Below are 19393 nucleotides of genomic sequence, written 5' to 3'. Positions count from 1 at the left end.
AACAAATCAATAATAAAGTGATAATTTAGCTATTTCTCTTAAATGTACATTTCCCTCAATTAATTAAACAATTGACTATTAGTGTGATCACTTCAGAATGACAATATTTATCAATAGAGGTGACATACAAAATACATATGAGCAAGCATAGCACAAGAATCAGCCAAAGAGAAGGGACACCATGCTGATATATTCTGAATAGGCTGAATATCATCCTACCTCCAAAAAATCAACAGTGTTTATATGGGTACCAATAGCAAAAGATTACTTAATACTTTGGTGCACTTTTGCATAAGAATAGAAGAGCCCCTTTCTATCTATACTCCACTAGTTGGTATTCCTTGGTTAATTTTTTCATTTATTTATTCATTACAAAAATTTTTATAAGCAGTTTCTATGTTAGACTCAAGGTACTGGGAATTAATCCAGCAGTGAACAAAATAAACATGGTCTTTACCCTCATAGAGTTTAAAAAACTACAGAGGGGAAGTCAATAATGGCATACATTAAAATATATTTGGTAAGTGCTATGGAAAAAGGTCAAGGAGTGACTCAAGAAAGTATATAGTATGGATTTACAGGAGAATATTTCTTACACATTTAGAGGGATAGCACTCTATTGATCAGTTATGATCTTCAGCTCATATAGTCATATATGAGTCATCCCTCATGTAGTCAAAATTATTCTTGAAATTCCTCAAGTCCCCCATCTCCATGCAGGATTCCTGAGTAATATGACAATATTTTGAATGAGTTTCCTGCCAACCCTCTCTGTTGCCCCACAATTCTCGATCCTTTTAGGAAGATGAGAATAGAACCTATATTACAAGAATATATATTGCCTAACTCTGACTTCCAAAGATGCCGGGGTCCAGCCTTGGCAGGATCCTGGGGTACCCTCAGGAAGAACAGCGTCAGCGAGAGAAAGAGAGAAAGACAGAGAGAGAGAGAGAGAGAGAGAGAGTGACCAGACGGGGGCGGGGGGCGGGGGGGGGTGCAGCAGAGTCTGGCCAATCTTTATTTTTTACCGTCGCTTTGATATTCTAAGTTAGTACATTTTTAAGGGGAAGATAGTTGAATATTACATCAGTTTACATCAGTGAAGAAGAGTCCCCACCAGTTGCAGGAAGGGGGACCCCTTCCAGGGCCTGTAACTGGGCTCTTATAAATGAACTGTCCGAGGAGACACATGTGCTGACAAAGCAAGAGATCTCATTGGAAAGGGCACTGGGGTGGAGGGCAGGAGGGTAAGGGAACCCAGGAGAACTGCTCTCTTCTGGAAAATAAGGACATTGCTCCTGTACAAATGTGAAAAAAGATTGAACACTAGCCTTTTTTACTTTAGCACTTCTTTTATTTAATAGCTGCAATATAACCCCAATAAAAAGCTGTCTTTCCTTTAACTCACTGTTACCCATTTTTGTTACTAATTAGAAGAAGAAAAAGGAGAGGATCTTAATCTTATAAAAGAAGGAACCTTAAACATACCCACCTTCCTTACCCTACCTTTCTTATGCAGGGGGGCCTGTAGCACCCTAGTGGGGCCCTAAAGAATAAACCTGAAGCCTACCCACTTTCCTCACCCTACCTATCTTGTGCAGAGGGGGTCCGCGGCGCCCTAGTGGGGTCCTAGCCATCCCTTAGACTGAACAATGGAGGGGATTACCTTCGGGTTCCCTGTTCGTGGCACCACGTGCCGGGGTCCAGCCTTGGCAGGATCCAGGGGTACCCTCAGGATGAATGGCGTCGGCAAGAGAAAGAGAGAGAGAGAGAAAGACACAGAGAGAGAGAGAGAGAGACCAGACGGGGGGTGAAGCAGAGTCTGGCCAATCTTTATTTTTTACCGTCGCTTTGATATTCTAAGTTAGTACATTTTTAAGGGGAAGATAGTTGAATATTACATCAGCTTATCCTTCACAAAACCAGGGTGTTTTCTGCATACTTCTTTGTGAGAGTCTTGTACGTTATCTTCTGTCCATGGGGCCTATTGACATTTTATGACCTAGGTGAATGCAAAGCTGTTTTCCTGTAATCTATTCTTTAATGAACACAAAGGTCAGTCCTTTGGCAGAAGTTATCAGTTAAATTTATCTAAAAGGTTTACCACACAAAGACTCTGAAGCTCTGGTCAGGCAGCCCCTGTTTAGCATTCCTGGTTAAAATTAACAATTCTGAACTCTTACTTTTCTAAATCTTTAACTATAACCACTTCTAGAATAACATTTTATGTTCTCTAATAGGGCTTCCTCACCCCCGAAGGGCTCTGTGCCTATTAGGGCCTTTATGTGATCAGGTGCTTTATGCTGTTTATGGTTAAGGTGTTGTGAGCAGTTATGTACATTAGTACACATTTGCCAAGCGGGCTAGAATGCCAGCAAAGGGGTCTAAATTGAAACACTCCTTTCATCCTGGATAATCTTATAGGATACCGCCGTCCGGCGGACATATTAATTAAAGTTCTAACTTGATTTTGTTTGGAGAGAGATCTGGGAAGGCCTTCTACCCGTGTCACAGAAATTAGAGAGTAGTCTAATATAGCAAGCATCACAAAGACAGAGATCATCTTTAAGGTGAGCGCCGGGGCAGCTTTTCGAAATCCCTGAGGTCCTGATCTGCCTTGCTTGTCAGGTCTTCTCCTCATGACCTTGTCATGAGTGGGATCTCGTGTTCCGGCTCCCAGCATCTCCCCCTTTTTTATTTTTTAAGACAGCCAGATGGATCTCAGTCGCGAGCTTCTGAGTGTTCTGCCGGAGAGTTCTGACAATACAAGGAAGGATTATAATGAGAAGTAGGACTAGGGCTGCCACAGTAGCATAACTGAGGATAGTTGATAGGATATTTTTTCCAGTAATAAAGTTAGAAATGGTATGAAAAAAATCATTAGCAGCCCCTGCAGCAGTAAAGTCCAGTCAGGATTGTTCTAAGGTTTTTATCTGACCGTGAAGCTTTCCAAGATCTAAACTAATGCTGGAGCTATTCCATACACATGAAATATGATTTTTAATCTTTTCCCAATTATAATCTTTATCATTTACTTTTAGGGGTGTTACACAAATCCACCGATAGTTGGCGTGACCGGATAATGCTAACTTTACTTTTAAGGCCTGTAATTCAGTTCCAATATGCATGACCGCTTCTTCTAGGGCGTCTACTTTTAATTCTAATTTCCTGTCTATAATCTCTTGCATAGCTAGAGCTAAAGAAACATTTTTTGACATGTCATTGACATATTGAGCAGTATGTACCTGTTGAGTCAATGATATCGCTGCCACAGTGACAGAGGTAATTGCGGTTATTAAGGCTGAAATCCCTAAGATAAGCAGTCCTACAAACCGTCGGGATCGCATTAAATCTTGCAGTTGTTGCAGAACGGCTAGACCGTAATTGTCATACGAATAGGTACTCACTGCGACGGGCACCATAAGATAAGGTGGACGTCACAGCACCACAAAGGAACAAATATTATATTGAGCGCTTAGGCAGGATGAGAGCATGCATTGTTCACAGCAGACTATATTTGGTCCACCTGAATAGTTCATCTGTATATGAAGCTTTTTAGAGTTATTAGTGAACAACAACAACAAAAAAAAAACTTAAGGGGAGGGTAAAGAAGGCAGCACAGAATAGGTGGAATCGTTCTCTGGCCAAGATAGGGTAACAAGGGAGGCGGCAGCAAGGGCTCTCCAAATTTCTGGTTGCCAAAAGGTTTTGCCCTTAGTTGTATAGGACAACATGGGGGGAACAAATTGATTATAATGCCATCTGCTGGCTGCCAACGGCCAAGGGACGGAATCATCTTTCCAATTGCTAAACCTATTGACATAGTCAGGAACAGATCCTGGATCCTGACTTGGGTTTGGATTGCTCCAGTCTTGTACCAAATAGTTTCTGCCTCCCGGTATTCTATAATCTATTTTTAAATTATAAGTACAAGATTTCCATACCGGATATCCAAGGCGGTTGTCTATAGTTTTCCATATGACGTCTGAAGGAGCAGCATCAATACAATTTGGATATTTTGGTGGAGCGTTGAGGAACAAGGATTTACAGTGGTCAAGGACCCCGGGCATAGGGGCCTGTAATATCCAAACCAGCCAATCTCCTGTTTTATCTGAAAATTTTGATGCTGGAGAATCTGACAAAATTGCTTTCTTGGAGGCTCCGACACACCCCTCCTTAGAGGGAGTGATAAGAGTTCTTGGGAAGTTAAAGCAAAGGGGAAGGTCATCTGTTAATCCCCTAAAAGTACAGTTAAAATTAATGGGATAGTGATCTTTATCATAGGAAGTATAGGATCCTCTCAAAAGATAAGGCTGGTTTGGGTTGACCCGTATAGGGTCATTGTTCCAAGTAACTACTTGGATTTTTCTGATGTAGAAGAGGTAGCATTTACCTGGCAAGAAAGTGAAGCAAGCATAGCCATAAAAACCTTTAAGGGGAGGCTGAAGATCCCTGTAGAGAAGCTATTCTCTGTGCTTGATGGCAAAGCGACTTAATTTGTCCCCATGTGGGTATGGAGGCTTGTTGAGTTGCCTGCACAGGATGTCTTGGTTGCAGGTCATGAGGCATCTGATCTTCATCCAAAGATAGATTACTGATATAAGCTTTAGAAACAAACTTAGAGTGTCTTTTTTTAATAACTTAATTAAATCTGTTAGCAATATAACAACAAGGAACTATCTCAGAAGTGAGTCTTAGTAAACAATAAACCTTAATTAGCAAAACTAGAAACTTAGTTTAACAATTTACAAAACTTAATATTTAGTGATTTCTTTATTATGGATACATTAACCCTGTAGCCAGGGAAGGCTTTAACCCATCAAATAAAAATGAGGTTTGTCACGGAGCTGGGAAAAACCAAGTGGCCCGTCTTGGATTTTCCATAGCCCTGACTCTTTGATTTTCAGCTATCATTCACCCATTTTTAATTTTTCGATTTAGGAGTAGACTGTTGCCATGTTTTAAGGACATTAGGATAGCACAAGTCTAACAGTGAGAGGTTATTTTTTGTAGAAGCAAAATGAGTTTTTACATGTACCATAATCTTAAATAGCACTTATTTACTTTACTAAAGTAACAAAAGATTTTAAAAACAAATATAAATCACTTAAAGGCAAAGAAATTCATAATCTGTTATTGAAAGATTCATTCTAAGAAAACTTTGTTCTCTTAACATAGAGAGTAGACTAAATTTCAGTCTGTTACCAATTTACTAGATAGCAAACAAGCAAAATTTATCAGTTAATCTTAGAAAAGTCTTTTTTATAAATCTTGAAGAACTAACAGTATTTTTCTAAAGGCATGAGAGTGAAACCATACAAGGCATGTTTAAAATCTAATTAAATTGTAATTGACAAAGTAGCCTGGTCATTGCTGTGACTTGTAACACTTTAACATGATAACTAAAATTATAACTGACAACATTTTACCAGGACATATCAGATTTTTATGAATTTCACATAATTTTTAGGATATCTATATAAGTAGCATCAATCATACAATATAACCTGAGAAGATTTATCACTCGTCCAACAATATTTCCCATGCAATTTAACATGTCAAATGAACTCAGGTAGTTTAATAGCTCTTTGGGATGTCTCAGGGGCCCTCTGAAGCATCCCAAAGTCAGCCAGAAGTCAAGCTATTTAGGCAGATTTGTCAATAAATATCAAAAGGGTTTATAGTACTCTGTCAGGTAGAATCATATAGATCACTGTGAAATAATATATTTACTTAGCCAAAGTAAAAAAGAATATTTTAAAGGTAAACATAGAACAGATCACTTCAGAGGTAAAGAAACTTAAAATCCATTATCAAAGGCAGTTCAACATCTCAAGAAAACTTTTGTTCATACACAAAACTCTTTCCCTGGGGTCTAGATTCTAGAAAACCTTTTTATCACTTTCTGTACCCATTTGTTCTCCCATCCTGGAACAGCCAACTATAAGTCAGACTTACTTCCTTTTTCCTTCATAAAATGTAACTCCATTCCTCATACCTTCTTTACTGAACACACACACATTACTTTCCTTAAGCAACCAAGAATTGACTTTTTTTTTTTTCATTTATTTTTATTAGTTGGAGGCTAATTACTTCACAACATTGCAGTGGGTTTTGTCATACATTGACATGAATCAGCCATGGATTTACATGTATTCCCCATCCCGATCCCCCCTCAAGAATTGACTTTTATATTATCATTCTACAGATTGGTGAACATAAATACTAGTGACAATTTCTAAAAAAATTTTAGTGAACATCTCAGGATGGCATCAAACATTATTCATTAATAGTCCAAAATCTACAGTTTCTCTGTAAGAGGAAATTAGTGTTCAGTAATGAATGTTTCAGAATCTTTTTTTTTTTTTGAATGATCTAGCTATTCAACAAATCAGTCACTTAATTTAGCACAACCCTAGAAATTCAGGTTACCAAAATCTAAAGGGACTGTTTTAGAGAGACATTTCTAAAGTATGATGATTTTTAATAGTTTATCTAAAAGCTCCTATCTCATTTATTTTTTTTCTTTTTTGAAGTTTCTTTACTTGAGGTACTTTCCTTGCTGACAAACTTGTAACAGATATTACAATATAACAATATTTAACTTATAATAGACCTAGGCATAATGAAAATATTTTGCTTGATGTTAATTACTCTAAGACATGTCTATATTAGATAGGTCAACTAACAAACATTAATATCAGGTATTTAATACTGACTATTTCCCAGTTCAGCTGAACCTGGAATTTATTGTTTAGTTTAGAATTATTTGATTTGTAAGTGCTTACCTTTTTAAGCCAATTAAATAGAGCTCATTTACAAATTAACCTAAAAAATATTACCCAGAGACAAAGACATACCAAGACATATTTAGACAGACACGGTGCAAGATCTAGCCTCATTTTTAAAGTTTGGTCATGAATTAGATACTACAATATAAAATTTACTAGTTTATAAAAAAGTTGAAATAAATAAAAAATTTTAAAAGCTTTTTCCCTTTTCCCTCAGTCTCAGGAGTTAGAGATGGTCTAGATAAGTGTTCCTGAGAGCCCTGGTCTCAAGGCACAGGGAAAGAAAATCAAGTTCTAACAAAATGGTGGCAGGGCTAAACCAAACGGTGGCCAGACAAAGCAAAATGACCATCAAAAATCACAACACAGAACAGAGTTAAAACACACACATATAAACCTGGCAGTCCTCATCAGACACTCCCTTAAATACAAGAATACAGTCTCTCAGAAAACCTTCTATAGAGACACTGAACTTCAGAGGTCTTCAAAGATTTTAAGAGGAGGAAAGGAAAAGAAGGAGGAGGAGGAGGCGGGAAAGAGGGGCAAAAAGTGTGGCCTTACAGACGTCTCCTGCCACCTGCAGACACCCAGGCGTTACGGGGCTTTTCCCTGGGCTTCCAGAGAAGGGAGGACTGGAACTCGGCCCTACCAGAATTCGAGTTCTCTGCCAAGAGGAGATGGTCAGTCTCCAATCCTCAGCGCAAGCTGAGGCCCTTCGACCAGATTCCTGCGTCCAGGACCGGGGGACTAGAAAAACGGGAAGGATAGGAAGGGCTAAGGAGAGGACAGAGAGAGGGAAGGGGAGAGAGGTCAGTAAAGTCTCTTGTTCCTTACCGGTCGGGGCACTCTGGCCAGTTGTCTGCATCAGGAGGAGACCAGGGACAAAAGGGTCCCAGTTGCGGCCGCTGGGTCTGGTCCATTGGCAGGCAAGCTGGCCTCTGAGCACCCCGAGTGGTCAGGATGTCAGTCTCAGTGAAGAAGAGTCCCCACCAGTTGCAGGAAGGGGGACCCCTTCCAGGGCCTGTAACTGGGCTCTTATAAATGAACTGTCCGAGGAGACACATGTGCTGACAAAGCAAGAGATCTCATTGGAAAGGGCACTGGGGTGGAGGGCAGGAGGGTAAGGGAACCCAGGAGAACTGCTCTCTTCTGGAAAATAAGGACATTGCTCCTGTACAAATGTGAAAAAAGATTGAACACTAGCCTTTTTTACTTTAGCACTTCTTTTATTTAATAGCTGCAATATAACCCCAATAAAAAGCTGTCTTTCCTTTAACTCACTGTTACCCATTTTTGTTACTAACTAGAAGAAGAAAAAGGAGAGGATCTTAATCTTATAAAAGAAGGAACCTTAAACATACCCACCTTCCTTACCCTACCTTTCTTATGCAGGGGGGCCTGTAGCACCCTAGTGTGGTCCTAAAGAATAAACCTGAAGCCTACCCACTTTCCTCACCCTACCTATCTTGTGCAGAGGGGGTCCGCGGCGCCCTAGTGGGGTCCTAGCCATCCCGAAGACTGAACAATGGAGGGGATTACCTTCAGGTTCCCTGTTCGTGGCACCACTTGCCGGGGTCCAGCCTTGGCAGGATCCAGGGGTACCCTCAGGATGAATGGCGTCGGCAAGAGAAAGAGAGAGAGAGAGAAAGACACAGAGAGAGAGAGAGAGAGAGAGAGAGAGACCAGACAGGGGGTGAAGCAGAGTCTGGCCAATCTTTATTTTTTACCGTCGCTTTGATATTCTAAGTTAGTACATTTTTAAGGGGAAGATAGTTGAATATTACATCAGCTTATCCTTCACAAAACCAGGGTGTTTTCTGCATACTTCTTTGTGAGAGTCTTGTACGTTATCTTCTGTCCATGGGGCCTATTGACATGTTATGACCTAGGTGAATGCAAAGCTGTTTTCCTGTAATCTATTCTTTAATGAACACAAAGGTCAGTCCTTTGGCAGAAGTTATCAGTTAAATTTATCTAAAAGGTTTACCACACAAAGACTCTGAAGCTCTGGTGAGGCAGCCCCTGTTTAGCATTCCTGGTTAAAATTAACAATTCTGAACTCTTACTTTTCTAAATCTTTAACTATAACCACTTCTAGAATAATATTTTTGTGTTCTCTAATAGGGCTTCCTCACCCCCAAAGGGCTCTGTGCCTATTAGGGCCTTTATGTGATCAGGTGCTTTATGCTGTTTATGGTTAAGGTGTTGTGAGCAGTTATGTACATTAGTACACATTTGCCAAGCGGGCTAGAATGCCAGCAAAGGGGTCTAAATTGAAACACTCCTTTCATCCTGGATAATCTTATAGGATACCACCGTCCGGCGGACATATTAATTAAAGTTCTAACTTGATTTTGTTTGGAGAGAGATCTGGGAAGGCCTTCTACCCGTGTCACAGAAATTAGGGAGTAGTCTAATATAGCAAGCATCACAAAGACAGAGATCATCTTTAAGGTGAGCGCCGGGGCAGCTTTTCGAAATCCCTGAGGTCCTGATCTGCCTTGCTTGTCAGGTCTTCTCCTCATGACCTTGTCATGAGTGGGATCTCGTGTTCCGGCTCCCAGCACAAAGAGTCTTATTTTACCTCAAAGTAGGGAAAACTACATAGTTTTTGACTACTAGAAACAAAGAAGATTTTGGTTCTCAACATCTTGGCTTTAAGAGCCAGAGTTGGAAGACTGAAGAGGTTGGAAGCCTAGAGTTTGTGTTAAAGTCGACAGAGACGATGTGAGAGATGCCAGCCACGGTGGACACAGCAAGGGCAATGCTGCTACCCAAGGACCAAACAGACGAGCATTATGTGCTAAGGCCAATAGGACCACATGATGACACATAGGACTAAATGCCCTTACCAATGCCAGAACAACAAATATTTTTAAACTAACTAATGTACAAAATAATTTACTACTTTTTATTACTTTTTTGTTTTAATTTTTTCCTTTTTAAAACTTTTCTTTAGGTACTCCAACATATTAACAGACTGATTGACACATCTGGCCTACGGGTATGTGGAAAAACTGCAATGTGTCCCTTTCCTTAGGCCTGGATGGAGGACACAACGTCACATCCAGGGAACAGTGTTCAAGGATTCAAGAAGTTATAACAGCTAAAAGGGGTAATTGGAGAAATGGAAGCCAAGGTCCTAGAGTACTTGAGACACTTCCTCTTCCAAAACTTCTGCAGAGAGATGATCAAAGGTTTGCTGGTTAGAACTGACACCTGTCGCACACCTCATGGTCCCCTTTCATCCGGCTGTCCCCTCTCCCCTACAGCCTCCTTCTCAATTGACAAAGCTACTGCCCTACTGCTCGTCCCCTACCTGGAAACTTGTTTCAAAAATTAGTACGTTCTAAATCTCTAGTTCACTAACTCTTGTCCACTCTCCCCTGGGAGTTTCCTTGTTCCTTTATTTCTGCTAAAATTACGCTTCTATTTGTTCTAGGAACCCTCTAATGACCAAATCCAACCACCTCTTTCTCACACAACTTTGTGATTCTTTGTGACATTTGCAGTGTTGTTTACATACCCTGTGAAATGCTGTCCTGCCCTAGTGTTCATGCCCTATATATGCCTGTTTCTCCTTCACTGATGATTGCTCACTTACTACCATGCTAATCACACTCCTAATCTGTCTATGCTTGAAAGTTCCCAACTTTATAGCAATTTAAAGTTCCAGTCCCTATACCTCTCTTGTCATCAAATTCTCAGCCCTTCTCTCTCTCCTAACATTCAGACTTGTACTTCTAGTCGAAGCATTCTGTATCCAAGTTCTATGTGTATATCTGATGCCGTACACACAAAACTTTTCACCCAGTCACATTTTCCTCCTGTTTTTTAGCCGTTCTTCGCTCAGTACCTCCAACGACAGTTTTTACAGTTATTTGTAACTTTATTGATGCTCCTCCTCACACAGATGCCAAAGGCTTCACTCCTGTCATCTGCAACCTTGAAAGTGTAAATGTGTTAGGCACTCTGTCGTGTCCGACTCTTTGCGACCTCATGAACTGTAGCCCGCCAGGCTCCTCTGTCGATAGAATTCTCCAAGCAAGAATACTGGAGGGGGTTGCTATTTCCTTCTCCAGGAGATCTTCCCAACCCAGGGATCAAACTTGGGTCTCCTTCATTGCAGACAGATTCTTTATCATCTGAACCAGGGAAGCCCATCTGCAACCTTACTGGCATCTTTAAGTTTCTCATCATTTCTCTATCAGACTACAATGTTACCTATTACCTTATTTTACCTCTTCCTCATCCTCCCCAACTTCACACAATACATGGTCCAGTATTTGCTCTTGTCACAGCTTCCAGAACATGTCACACTTGTGTTTGCTTTCTTTTTCTCATATGCATTCCCTTCTGCTCAAATGCTCTAGGTCAAATGCCTCCTTTGTGGAGACTTTTCTGATTCTGCTTCCCACCTGAGTTATTCTCACTTCCAATTTGCTTTGAATACATTTGGCAACCTGCTAAGTATTTACATTTTGTTGCTATCTGTATTTTAACACGGAGCAGGTTCAAACTAAAGTCAAGTACATCTTTTGCTCCAGAACTGCTAATAATCCATGACATAGACTGTTCTCTTTGACTTTTTCCGTGGAAGAAACTGATTTTCCTTGCCTTTCCCCTCCAACTCTCACACTGACCCTTTACCATTCTGGTAGAAAAGGATTTTTTGCTTGTTTAAATTTTGTGGTTGGAACTCAGGCCTACTTGAAATGTGATAATTGTGCCCACTAAGATCAGGAGAACGACAAACCTGGATGAGCCAATGGAGTTGTATGAGGTTCCTGGGGTAGACTGGAGCCACCTGGATTTATTTTTGCCCATTCAAACATCTGCTTTTATTATGATGGTTGTTTTTTTGAGAGATCAAAAGAGCTGGTGTGGAAAGGTTGTTTTCCTGACTGTGCAACACACAAAAGTCATTTAAATGTCCCCTCACTATGCATATAACCATCCAAAACCCATGGGGAATCAGACAGCAATAAGAGCTGGGACCATGCCCACACGGTTAGCCTTGCTGCATTATGATGGAAATAACCAACAAAACAGACAGATAACGAGGAAAGACGTGGGGTATATAGTGGCATGGAGACACAGTGTCTGTAACAGAATATTTGAATTTCCAATTTTGTCTTGAGAAAACAAATCAATCTGAGGACAGCTCTACAATCTCCATGGCTGCAGGTGATTTGTCAAAAAGCTCCTCTTCTATCTCTATGGAGATAGAGCTTGATGGCCACATGAGACCTTAGCACTGAGATTAATTCTCATTTGGAAAGCAGAAGTAGGCAAAATAAGCAGTGTGCATGACTGGACAGGCTGAATGCCAAAGGCCAAATAGCAAATGATGTCAGCAAGCAGCAATGTTCTGGCCATTCTCCTCCCAGGATTCTGTTCCTTTCAGCACACTGTGAGTATACTTCATGGGATGATTTTTGCAACATTCATTTATCAGATATATTATGCTGTTCAACTGACTTTGATATTTATCCATTTATTGGGAACTTACATCTCTCCTGTAACACCATAAAGCCTTAGAACTGGAAAATTCCTTGAAAAGTGAAAGTGAAGCTGCTCAGTCGTGTCCGACTCTTTGCGACCCCGTGGACTGTAGCCTACCAGGCTCCTCCATCCATGGAATTTTCCAGGCAAGAGTACTGGAGTGGGTTGCCATTTCCTTTTCCAGGGGATCTTCCCGACCCACGGATCAAACCTGGGTCTCCCGCATTGCAGGCAGATGCTTTACCATCTGAGCCACCAGGGAAGCCCAGAAAACTCCTTGGAGATCATTTTTCTGACATCTGCATTTACTAACACCCAAAGAGATCTTGCTATGTTGCTACATGAGTGCATGCTCGGTCTTATCTGACTCTGTGTGACCCCATGGACTATAGCCCACCAGGTTCCTCTGTCCATGGAATTTGCCAGGCAAGAATACTGGAGTAGGTTGCCATTCCCTTCTCCAGGGGATCTTCCCAACCCAGGGATTGAACCTGGGCTTCCTGCATTGCAGGCAGATTCTTTACTGTTTGAGCCACCATGGGAGATTTTAGTTTGCCTAAAATCCTACCAGTAGTTAGTAATACTGAATGCTGATCTAATTTTGACAAATCTCACTCTGGAAGCTTTTTCCCAAAAGCTGTAAGAAGCCACTTAGGCAAGAAATTGTTCATCATGTTCTTTATCAATTTTTATCATTTATTTGTTTACATAATTACTATTGATAACCATTCAGTTCAGTTCAGTTCAGTTCAGTAGCTCAGTCGTGTCTGACTCTTCAGGCCTCCTTGTCCATCACCAACTTCTGGAGTTTACCCAAATTCATGATAACCATTATTTAATAGTTATCAAATACTATTTAAATTCCCACTGAAAACTTATGAAGCAAGTAGTATAACTGCCCCCATTTTAAAGTTGAGGAAATTGAAGTACAGGATGGTTAAATAACTGACTTTAGGTCCTAAATATACTTTTTATATTTCCCTAATCCAAGATCCAAAAAAAGAGATGAAAGAGGTAATATAACTAAATGCAAAGGTTTATGCTTTGCATTTAGATTATGATAGCCCTTTAGTCTCTTGTAATATAGAAAATCTGACTGTTCTGCAGCACTTTACATTGGTAAGAATCCTATGTTCCTACCAGACATCTCCAAAACAATGTGAGAAAATGCAAGATTGTGTCCAAGTCAGAAATACAATAGATGAAATTCATTCAAATAGCTTGAGTCCATAAATATAAAATTTAATCAAATATATACACTATTGATACTGTATATAAAATAGATGACTAGTGAGCACATACTGTGTATTACAGGGAGCTCTACTTAAGGCACTGTGGTGACCGTCCCTGGAATGGGAAGGAAGTCCAAAAGAGTGGGGAGATATGTATATGTACGGCTGATTCATTCTGCTATAGAGTAGAAACTAACCCAACATTGTAAAACAATACTCCAATAACAATTAATTTTTTAAAAATTATTTTTCAGTAGGGCCTTGCCAAAGAAAGAAGAGCTGCATGACTGAGACTGTAGAAAGAAAATCTGAGTAATAGGTAGCATGAATCTACAGCACATTAGATGTGGATTATATGGGCTGGATGAGTCATGTGGGGTACAATAATTCCTCCCTAATTTACCAAGTCCTTGTAAAGACTGTAAATAAGGTTATGCTGTATGGTGATTACTATTAAGACTCTACCCATTGTCCCAGTCAAAGCCTCTGGCTAATAAGCAATTTCAATTAGAAGATAATTCCTTTCCAAGTGTGTTAGCATCTATTAACCCCAGGATTACATAGGCATAGAAATGTTAAAGATGATAAAAGAGAATCATTTTTTTCATGCTATAGAATCTATACATGTTGGTATTCTTAATAATTCAAATGTGTTAGAGAATTTGCTCTATGTAACTAATAGGTTGGTCTTTTTTTTTTTTTTTTGAGATGTGTAACTGAGGAAACATTTTAGACTTTTAATGTAAAATTGACATGCTGCTACTGCTGCTAAGACACTTCAGTCGTGTCCGACTCTGTGCGACCCCACAAACAGCAGCCCACCAGGCTCCCCTGTCCCTGGGATTCTCCAGGCAAGAACACTGGAGTGGGTTGCCATTTCCTTCCCCAATGCATGAAAGTGAAAAGTGAAAGTGAAGTCGCTCAGTCATGTCCGACTCTTAGCGACCCCGTGGACCCCAGGCTGCTCCGTCCATGGGATTTTCCAGGCAAGAGTACTGGAGTGGGTTGCCATTGCCTTCTCCATATTATTGAGATATTTAAGAAAATGTAAGCTTGAATAAGTTTTAAAATCTATTATAAGCACTAAATACTTTATAGATGGATTATTACAGAAGATAATTAAACTCCTTCAAACATATTAACTTGTGTTTTATAAAAAACTAGTATATTCAACCTCCTATTTGTACACCAATTAACTACTTGCATATAAAATCAAATATTACTCAAAGTCCCATTAAAAATGACTATTAAAGTCTGCTTATACTTACAGATAAATAGTCAGAATTTGAGCTTGAAATCTTCAAGAATAGCTAAGTTTGGTCATTTATAGTTTTAATTACTTATTAATCCTTAAAAATTTCAGAATATAATTTTTAATTACTCAAAACAGGACATCAAGAAAATCTCACACTAAACACTAAGTAAATGGTTGCTTTGCTTCAGAAGCCATGAAAAGAACCAAAATAGAATCATATCTTTAAAATGCTAAAATCATATACCAGACCTTGAGATGTTTACAGAGTTACAGGGGAACTAAGATCAAGTGAGGGATATCAGTTTGATGTTGTCTCTCTCACACTTACATAAAATAAAAAATAAATCTGTTGACTGGAATAACAGGGAGACTGCACATGCTTCCTAAATTAATTCTGCTTTCTTTTTTCTCCAAGATTATATAGTTGAATTTGTTAATGATAAATGCCAGTTTGATGCAACTTCACCAAATGCACAGAATATACATTCTGAATATGTGTTTCTGTCCTCTGAAAGTTTTTAATAAGAAGGGAGACATTTCAGCTTCATAAATTACATTATCAGCATTAAGACTTCTGGAGGCTAATTTATGTAGAACATCCTTACGACCTTGGGATAATGAAAGATTTCTTGTGACCTGGGAGAATATCTTTTTGATCTTGGGGCAATGAAAGCTTTTTTAGGAAAAAACATGGTTGTATCATCATAAATTATAGGCTGGGCCTCCCAACAACTTCCTTCTAGAGGCTTATGGAGATATTTCTGTTTTCACGTTACCCATTAATTCATATAATGTGACATTTATGCTACACTAATATACCTTCGAATAAATATAACCATAGGCTTGGGCTCCAGTTCCCGTTTCATCACTAGTTGTGGTCTCGGGGAAGTCACTTAATGTGCCTTACCCTCAGCTACTTCATGTGTGAACTGAAGTGTTTTGGGTAGAAATGAGTGAGATGACTTCCAGTTATAAAGAGCCAATGAATGTATGACATTTGAACAACTATAGGAGAATATAGCGACCAGTTCCCTGGAGCCTTCTTTTTAAAATCACTTCCCTTATCAGAATTTAGGCTTTACCATATCAGGAGGATTTAGAGATTCTCTACTGCCTTTTCACTCTGTCTACAGCCATCAATGAGGTGGCAAATATTTCATCTAGAACATCCTCATATCTATCTCTTGTCATTTTATAAGAAATAAACCATAAGAGGTCTCTCAGTCTAATCTCAATAATGTTGAAAAAAGGCAATAGCCTTTTGAACTGCACTGTACTTCCACAGACAAAAGCAGTAAAATTAAAATTACATGAAAATAAGTTGCTATTGGTTTTACACTTTTATTTATTTCTCCTTGAGTCTATATCTTTGTTTGTTTCTCAAAGGTCTCAAAGGCTTTTAGGAAACAATAATCACAAAATAAAATAGGTTGCTGGTAATTTATAACAGTGCTTTATTCTGCCTCAAATACATTTTCAACCCTGTTCTCATTAACATTCATAATTTTTTTGTCATGTTGAACTATTTGGGGGAATTGTAATATTAACCTTCATGACATCACTCTGAGGAATACATCGTAGAGAACAGAGCTGCTTTTGTTTTTTAGATGTAGGAATTGATGCCAAGTGGCTAAATTTTTTGCTAGGCAGTGCATGCTTGTAATAGGTAATATAAAAGGAGGTAAATAAAAGCAGCTTTCATAGTAATAATTTCTAATATCTCTAACTCAGTTATCTGCTAACAAAATTGCATCCACAAAGTACTACACTTTGGGAAATAATGAAATGAGATCCAGCAAAGTTTTAGCTAGTTGTATCTAGTAGCATATACACACAAAAGCATTACTCAAGAATTGATGTTAAAGCCAGGAAAACCTAAAATTTAACTCCTTCTATTTAAACATTTCAATAAGCACCACATTGTTTCTGTTTTATGAATTTAAAAGGTTAGTCATCAATCACTGGAAGTGATTACTATATCAAATCCTTACTCTGAAAATCATAATTAAGAGAAAATATTAAGCATTAATCTTGACTTTCAAGGGAAGGCAGTATTTTTGTTTTAAAATGACTCATCAAAAAAAAAAAGTTTGTATGTGTAGGAAATACAGTAAAAATATTACAGATTATCCTGTTATTTCAATATCTTTTTTATTTGCAATTTATCTTAATAAAAACTCAAATTAAGGGAACTATTGGTTACATATTCTCTAACTGCAATAAGGAGGAACTCATTTTGCTTCTCTTGGTCTTTCTTGTTATCGGTAAAATAATGACCTACATGATCTAAGTGATGGCCTAAAGCTGGGTTACAGAACCTTTGAAAAAGGACATTTCATCTTTTATTAAGGAAAGTTGGAAGTGGGTCGGGGGAGGCAGAAGTCAATCTAACATTTACAGGATGAGTCAATGATGTCACGATATTAGAGAATGAGAGTTCTGAAGGGGAGGAGAATTATCACTTCTTAAGAAGACAGCTTATGAGCTTTTGTATTTTAGATGACATGAACACAATTCCAATAAAATTATAGCCCAGCAATATCCAGGGTTAGGAATGAAGACATAATTTTAAATACAACTTTGCAGCTCTCTCTCACAAACCAAAATGGATTCTGGAATCTGAAGCACCAAGGAAGTTCTGGAGACAGCTGTGGGTCACAAGAAACAAAGTGAACTGCCCTCAGGGTCACTCTCAAACAAAAGTAAGTGAGGGGAAGGAGGTGAGCAGAGGTCAAAGGTGAGCAAAAGGATGCATTATTTCAGTGGACGAGATTCCAGACAGTGTTTCATTGTAGCTAGTACCTTTGGCAAGTTTAAACATAAATCTTCAGAGGTGAGGAGACCACACCTCTTAAGATCATTTTGGTTAACAGTCTATCAGGAGCAGCATGAAAACCAAGCCTTATCATGACAAATGTCTCTGACCCAAAGAATTACACAAAAAGTCTCATCCAGCAATACATGCTTAATTGCTAAGTGAATTTCAGTGGGTGTTTAATGTGGTCCATTCATTGAAGGACTCCATAAAATATAAATGGGATTTAAAGAAAAGTAGGAAATAGACCTTTCAAAAACATTAAAATGATCTCATTTTCTCCTTCTTGTGGTATTTGAAAATCTAAATAAATTAACTCCCTTCACAAACAGAAATCAAAGCAATGGAACAAAGAACAGCTTTGCTTTCAAGCTATCTGAATATCCCTTGAGTTTATCTGACCCATTTAGAAGAGCGCTATAACCCAAAGGCTGTGCTGAAAATCGTGGGTTTAGATTAGAAAAACCGTTTGAAATAATTACTGCGGTAGTATATTAGTGGGTCAGGAACAACAACAGTGTTGCCGTATATATCCCATACTATATACAACATAGTGTATATCCCATACTATATATGGGATAGTATAGGATGGAGTGGATAGACTATTTTTGTAAAATGTATATGTGCTGTACATGTATGGATGGATGTGTGTTTACTAGACCACAATGCAAAATATCTGACTATGAGTTATAGTCAGAGGTTTGAAACTCAGGAGTTTAGAAACATGAGTCTAAAGGTACTAAAATTGGAAACACAAGAGGCTAAAGACTAAATGTAGAAACATGGTACCCATGGATTAAATGGTCCCTATCCACAAACATGTTTCAATTGGCCAAACAAAAGAAGTAAGCAAAAGGAAAACAGCATCCCCAGCCTCAACTGTTCACAAGAAAACATAGTCCATGTTCTGAGTAAGGACTCAAAGCTGGATTATAGTCATTATTTATGTCTTAGAGGATTAATGTTATAAATATAAATTAAGGAAGTAGAGGGGATAAATACTTATATAAGGAAGTTTCTGAATTTAAGGTGAAAGAGAGGAAGATAACTAGACAGCAATTAGTACTAGAGGAAATTTTTCACAAAGGGATCACTAATACTAGAAAAGAGAAATACAAGTGAAAAATATTCAAGGGGCTGGAGAGAAGACAATTTGTAATGACAGTGTAATGATAGTCCTCTTATTTTTTTCCTTCACCATGGCTCTGCAACAGGCATCTGAAAATAGAACCTCCAAAGAAGGACAGTGCTACCTGATGCTACAACAAGCAGCTTCTGTCCGCAAGAGTCAGCCAGTCAGCAACATAACATATTTATGAAACTACAGAAAATGAGCTAAGGTTCAACTATGGTTGCTTTGATATAGTTCTGACAAATAAAGTGAAAGATATTGAATCAGAAGCAAAACATTTATAGGAAAAGAAGTAGGGAAGCTTCTTTCCACTGGGAGACGTATCCTCTTGTGGTTCTTCTCTAGTCAAGTGAAGTAGGATTTTAATGTTTCCTCAAAGAATCACGACACTTCACATGGCTGATGAATCCTACAAATGGACTGCTCTGATCATATGCACCTGCTCAAATCCCTTCATCATTTCTAATACCTTTTCCTACTCAGCTGCCCAACTTCAGGTCTTTAAACTCCCACATCCAACCAACCAACCCACTCTAGACTTTGCATAGTTCCCAAAAATTAGAAGTTATTTTACACATCTATAGTTTTGCTCACTTTGCTGACTTTGTTTGGAAAACTTCTTTCCAACTCCATTCAACCTTTCAAGAATCAGCTCAAACACAG

General features: G+C 38.8%; 1 protein-coding gene across 1 annotated transcript in view; it reads right to left on the bottom strand.

Moving 5' to 3' along the window:
- ZPLD1 (zona pellucida like domain containing 1) overlaps positions 1 to 8164 on the bottom strand; it is a 62456-nt gene extending 54292 nt beyond the window's left edge. Inside the window, exon 1 of the mRNA XM_061134155.1 lies at positions 7626 to 8164. Within this exon, the coding sequence (XP_060990138.1) occupies positions 7626 to 7656 (31 nt within the window). The 5' untranslated portion in view covers positions 7657 to 8164. The remainder of the gene's footprint in view (positions 1 to 7625) is intronic.
- Positions 8165 to 19393: the final 11229 nt, after the last annotated feature.

Source organism: Dama dama, chromosome 31, assembly GCF_033118175.1.
Source record: "Dama dama isolate Ldn47 chromosome 31, ASM3311817v1, whole genome shotgun sequence".
NCBI lineage: Eukaryota > Metazoa > Chordata > Mammalia > Artiodactyla > Cervidae > Dama > Dama dama.
This window is presented reverse-complemented; position numbering and strand designations above follow the sequence as displayed.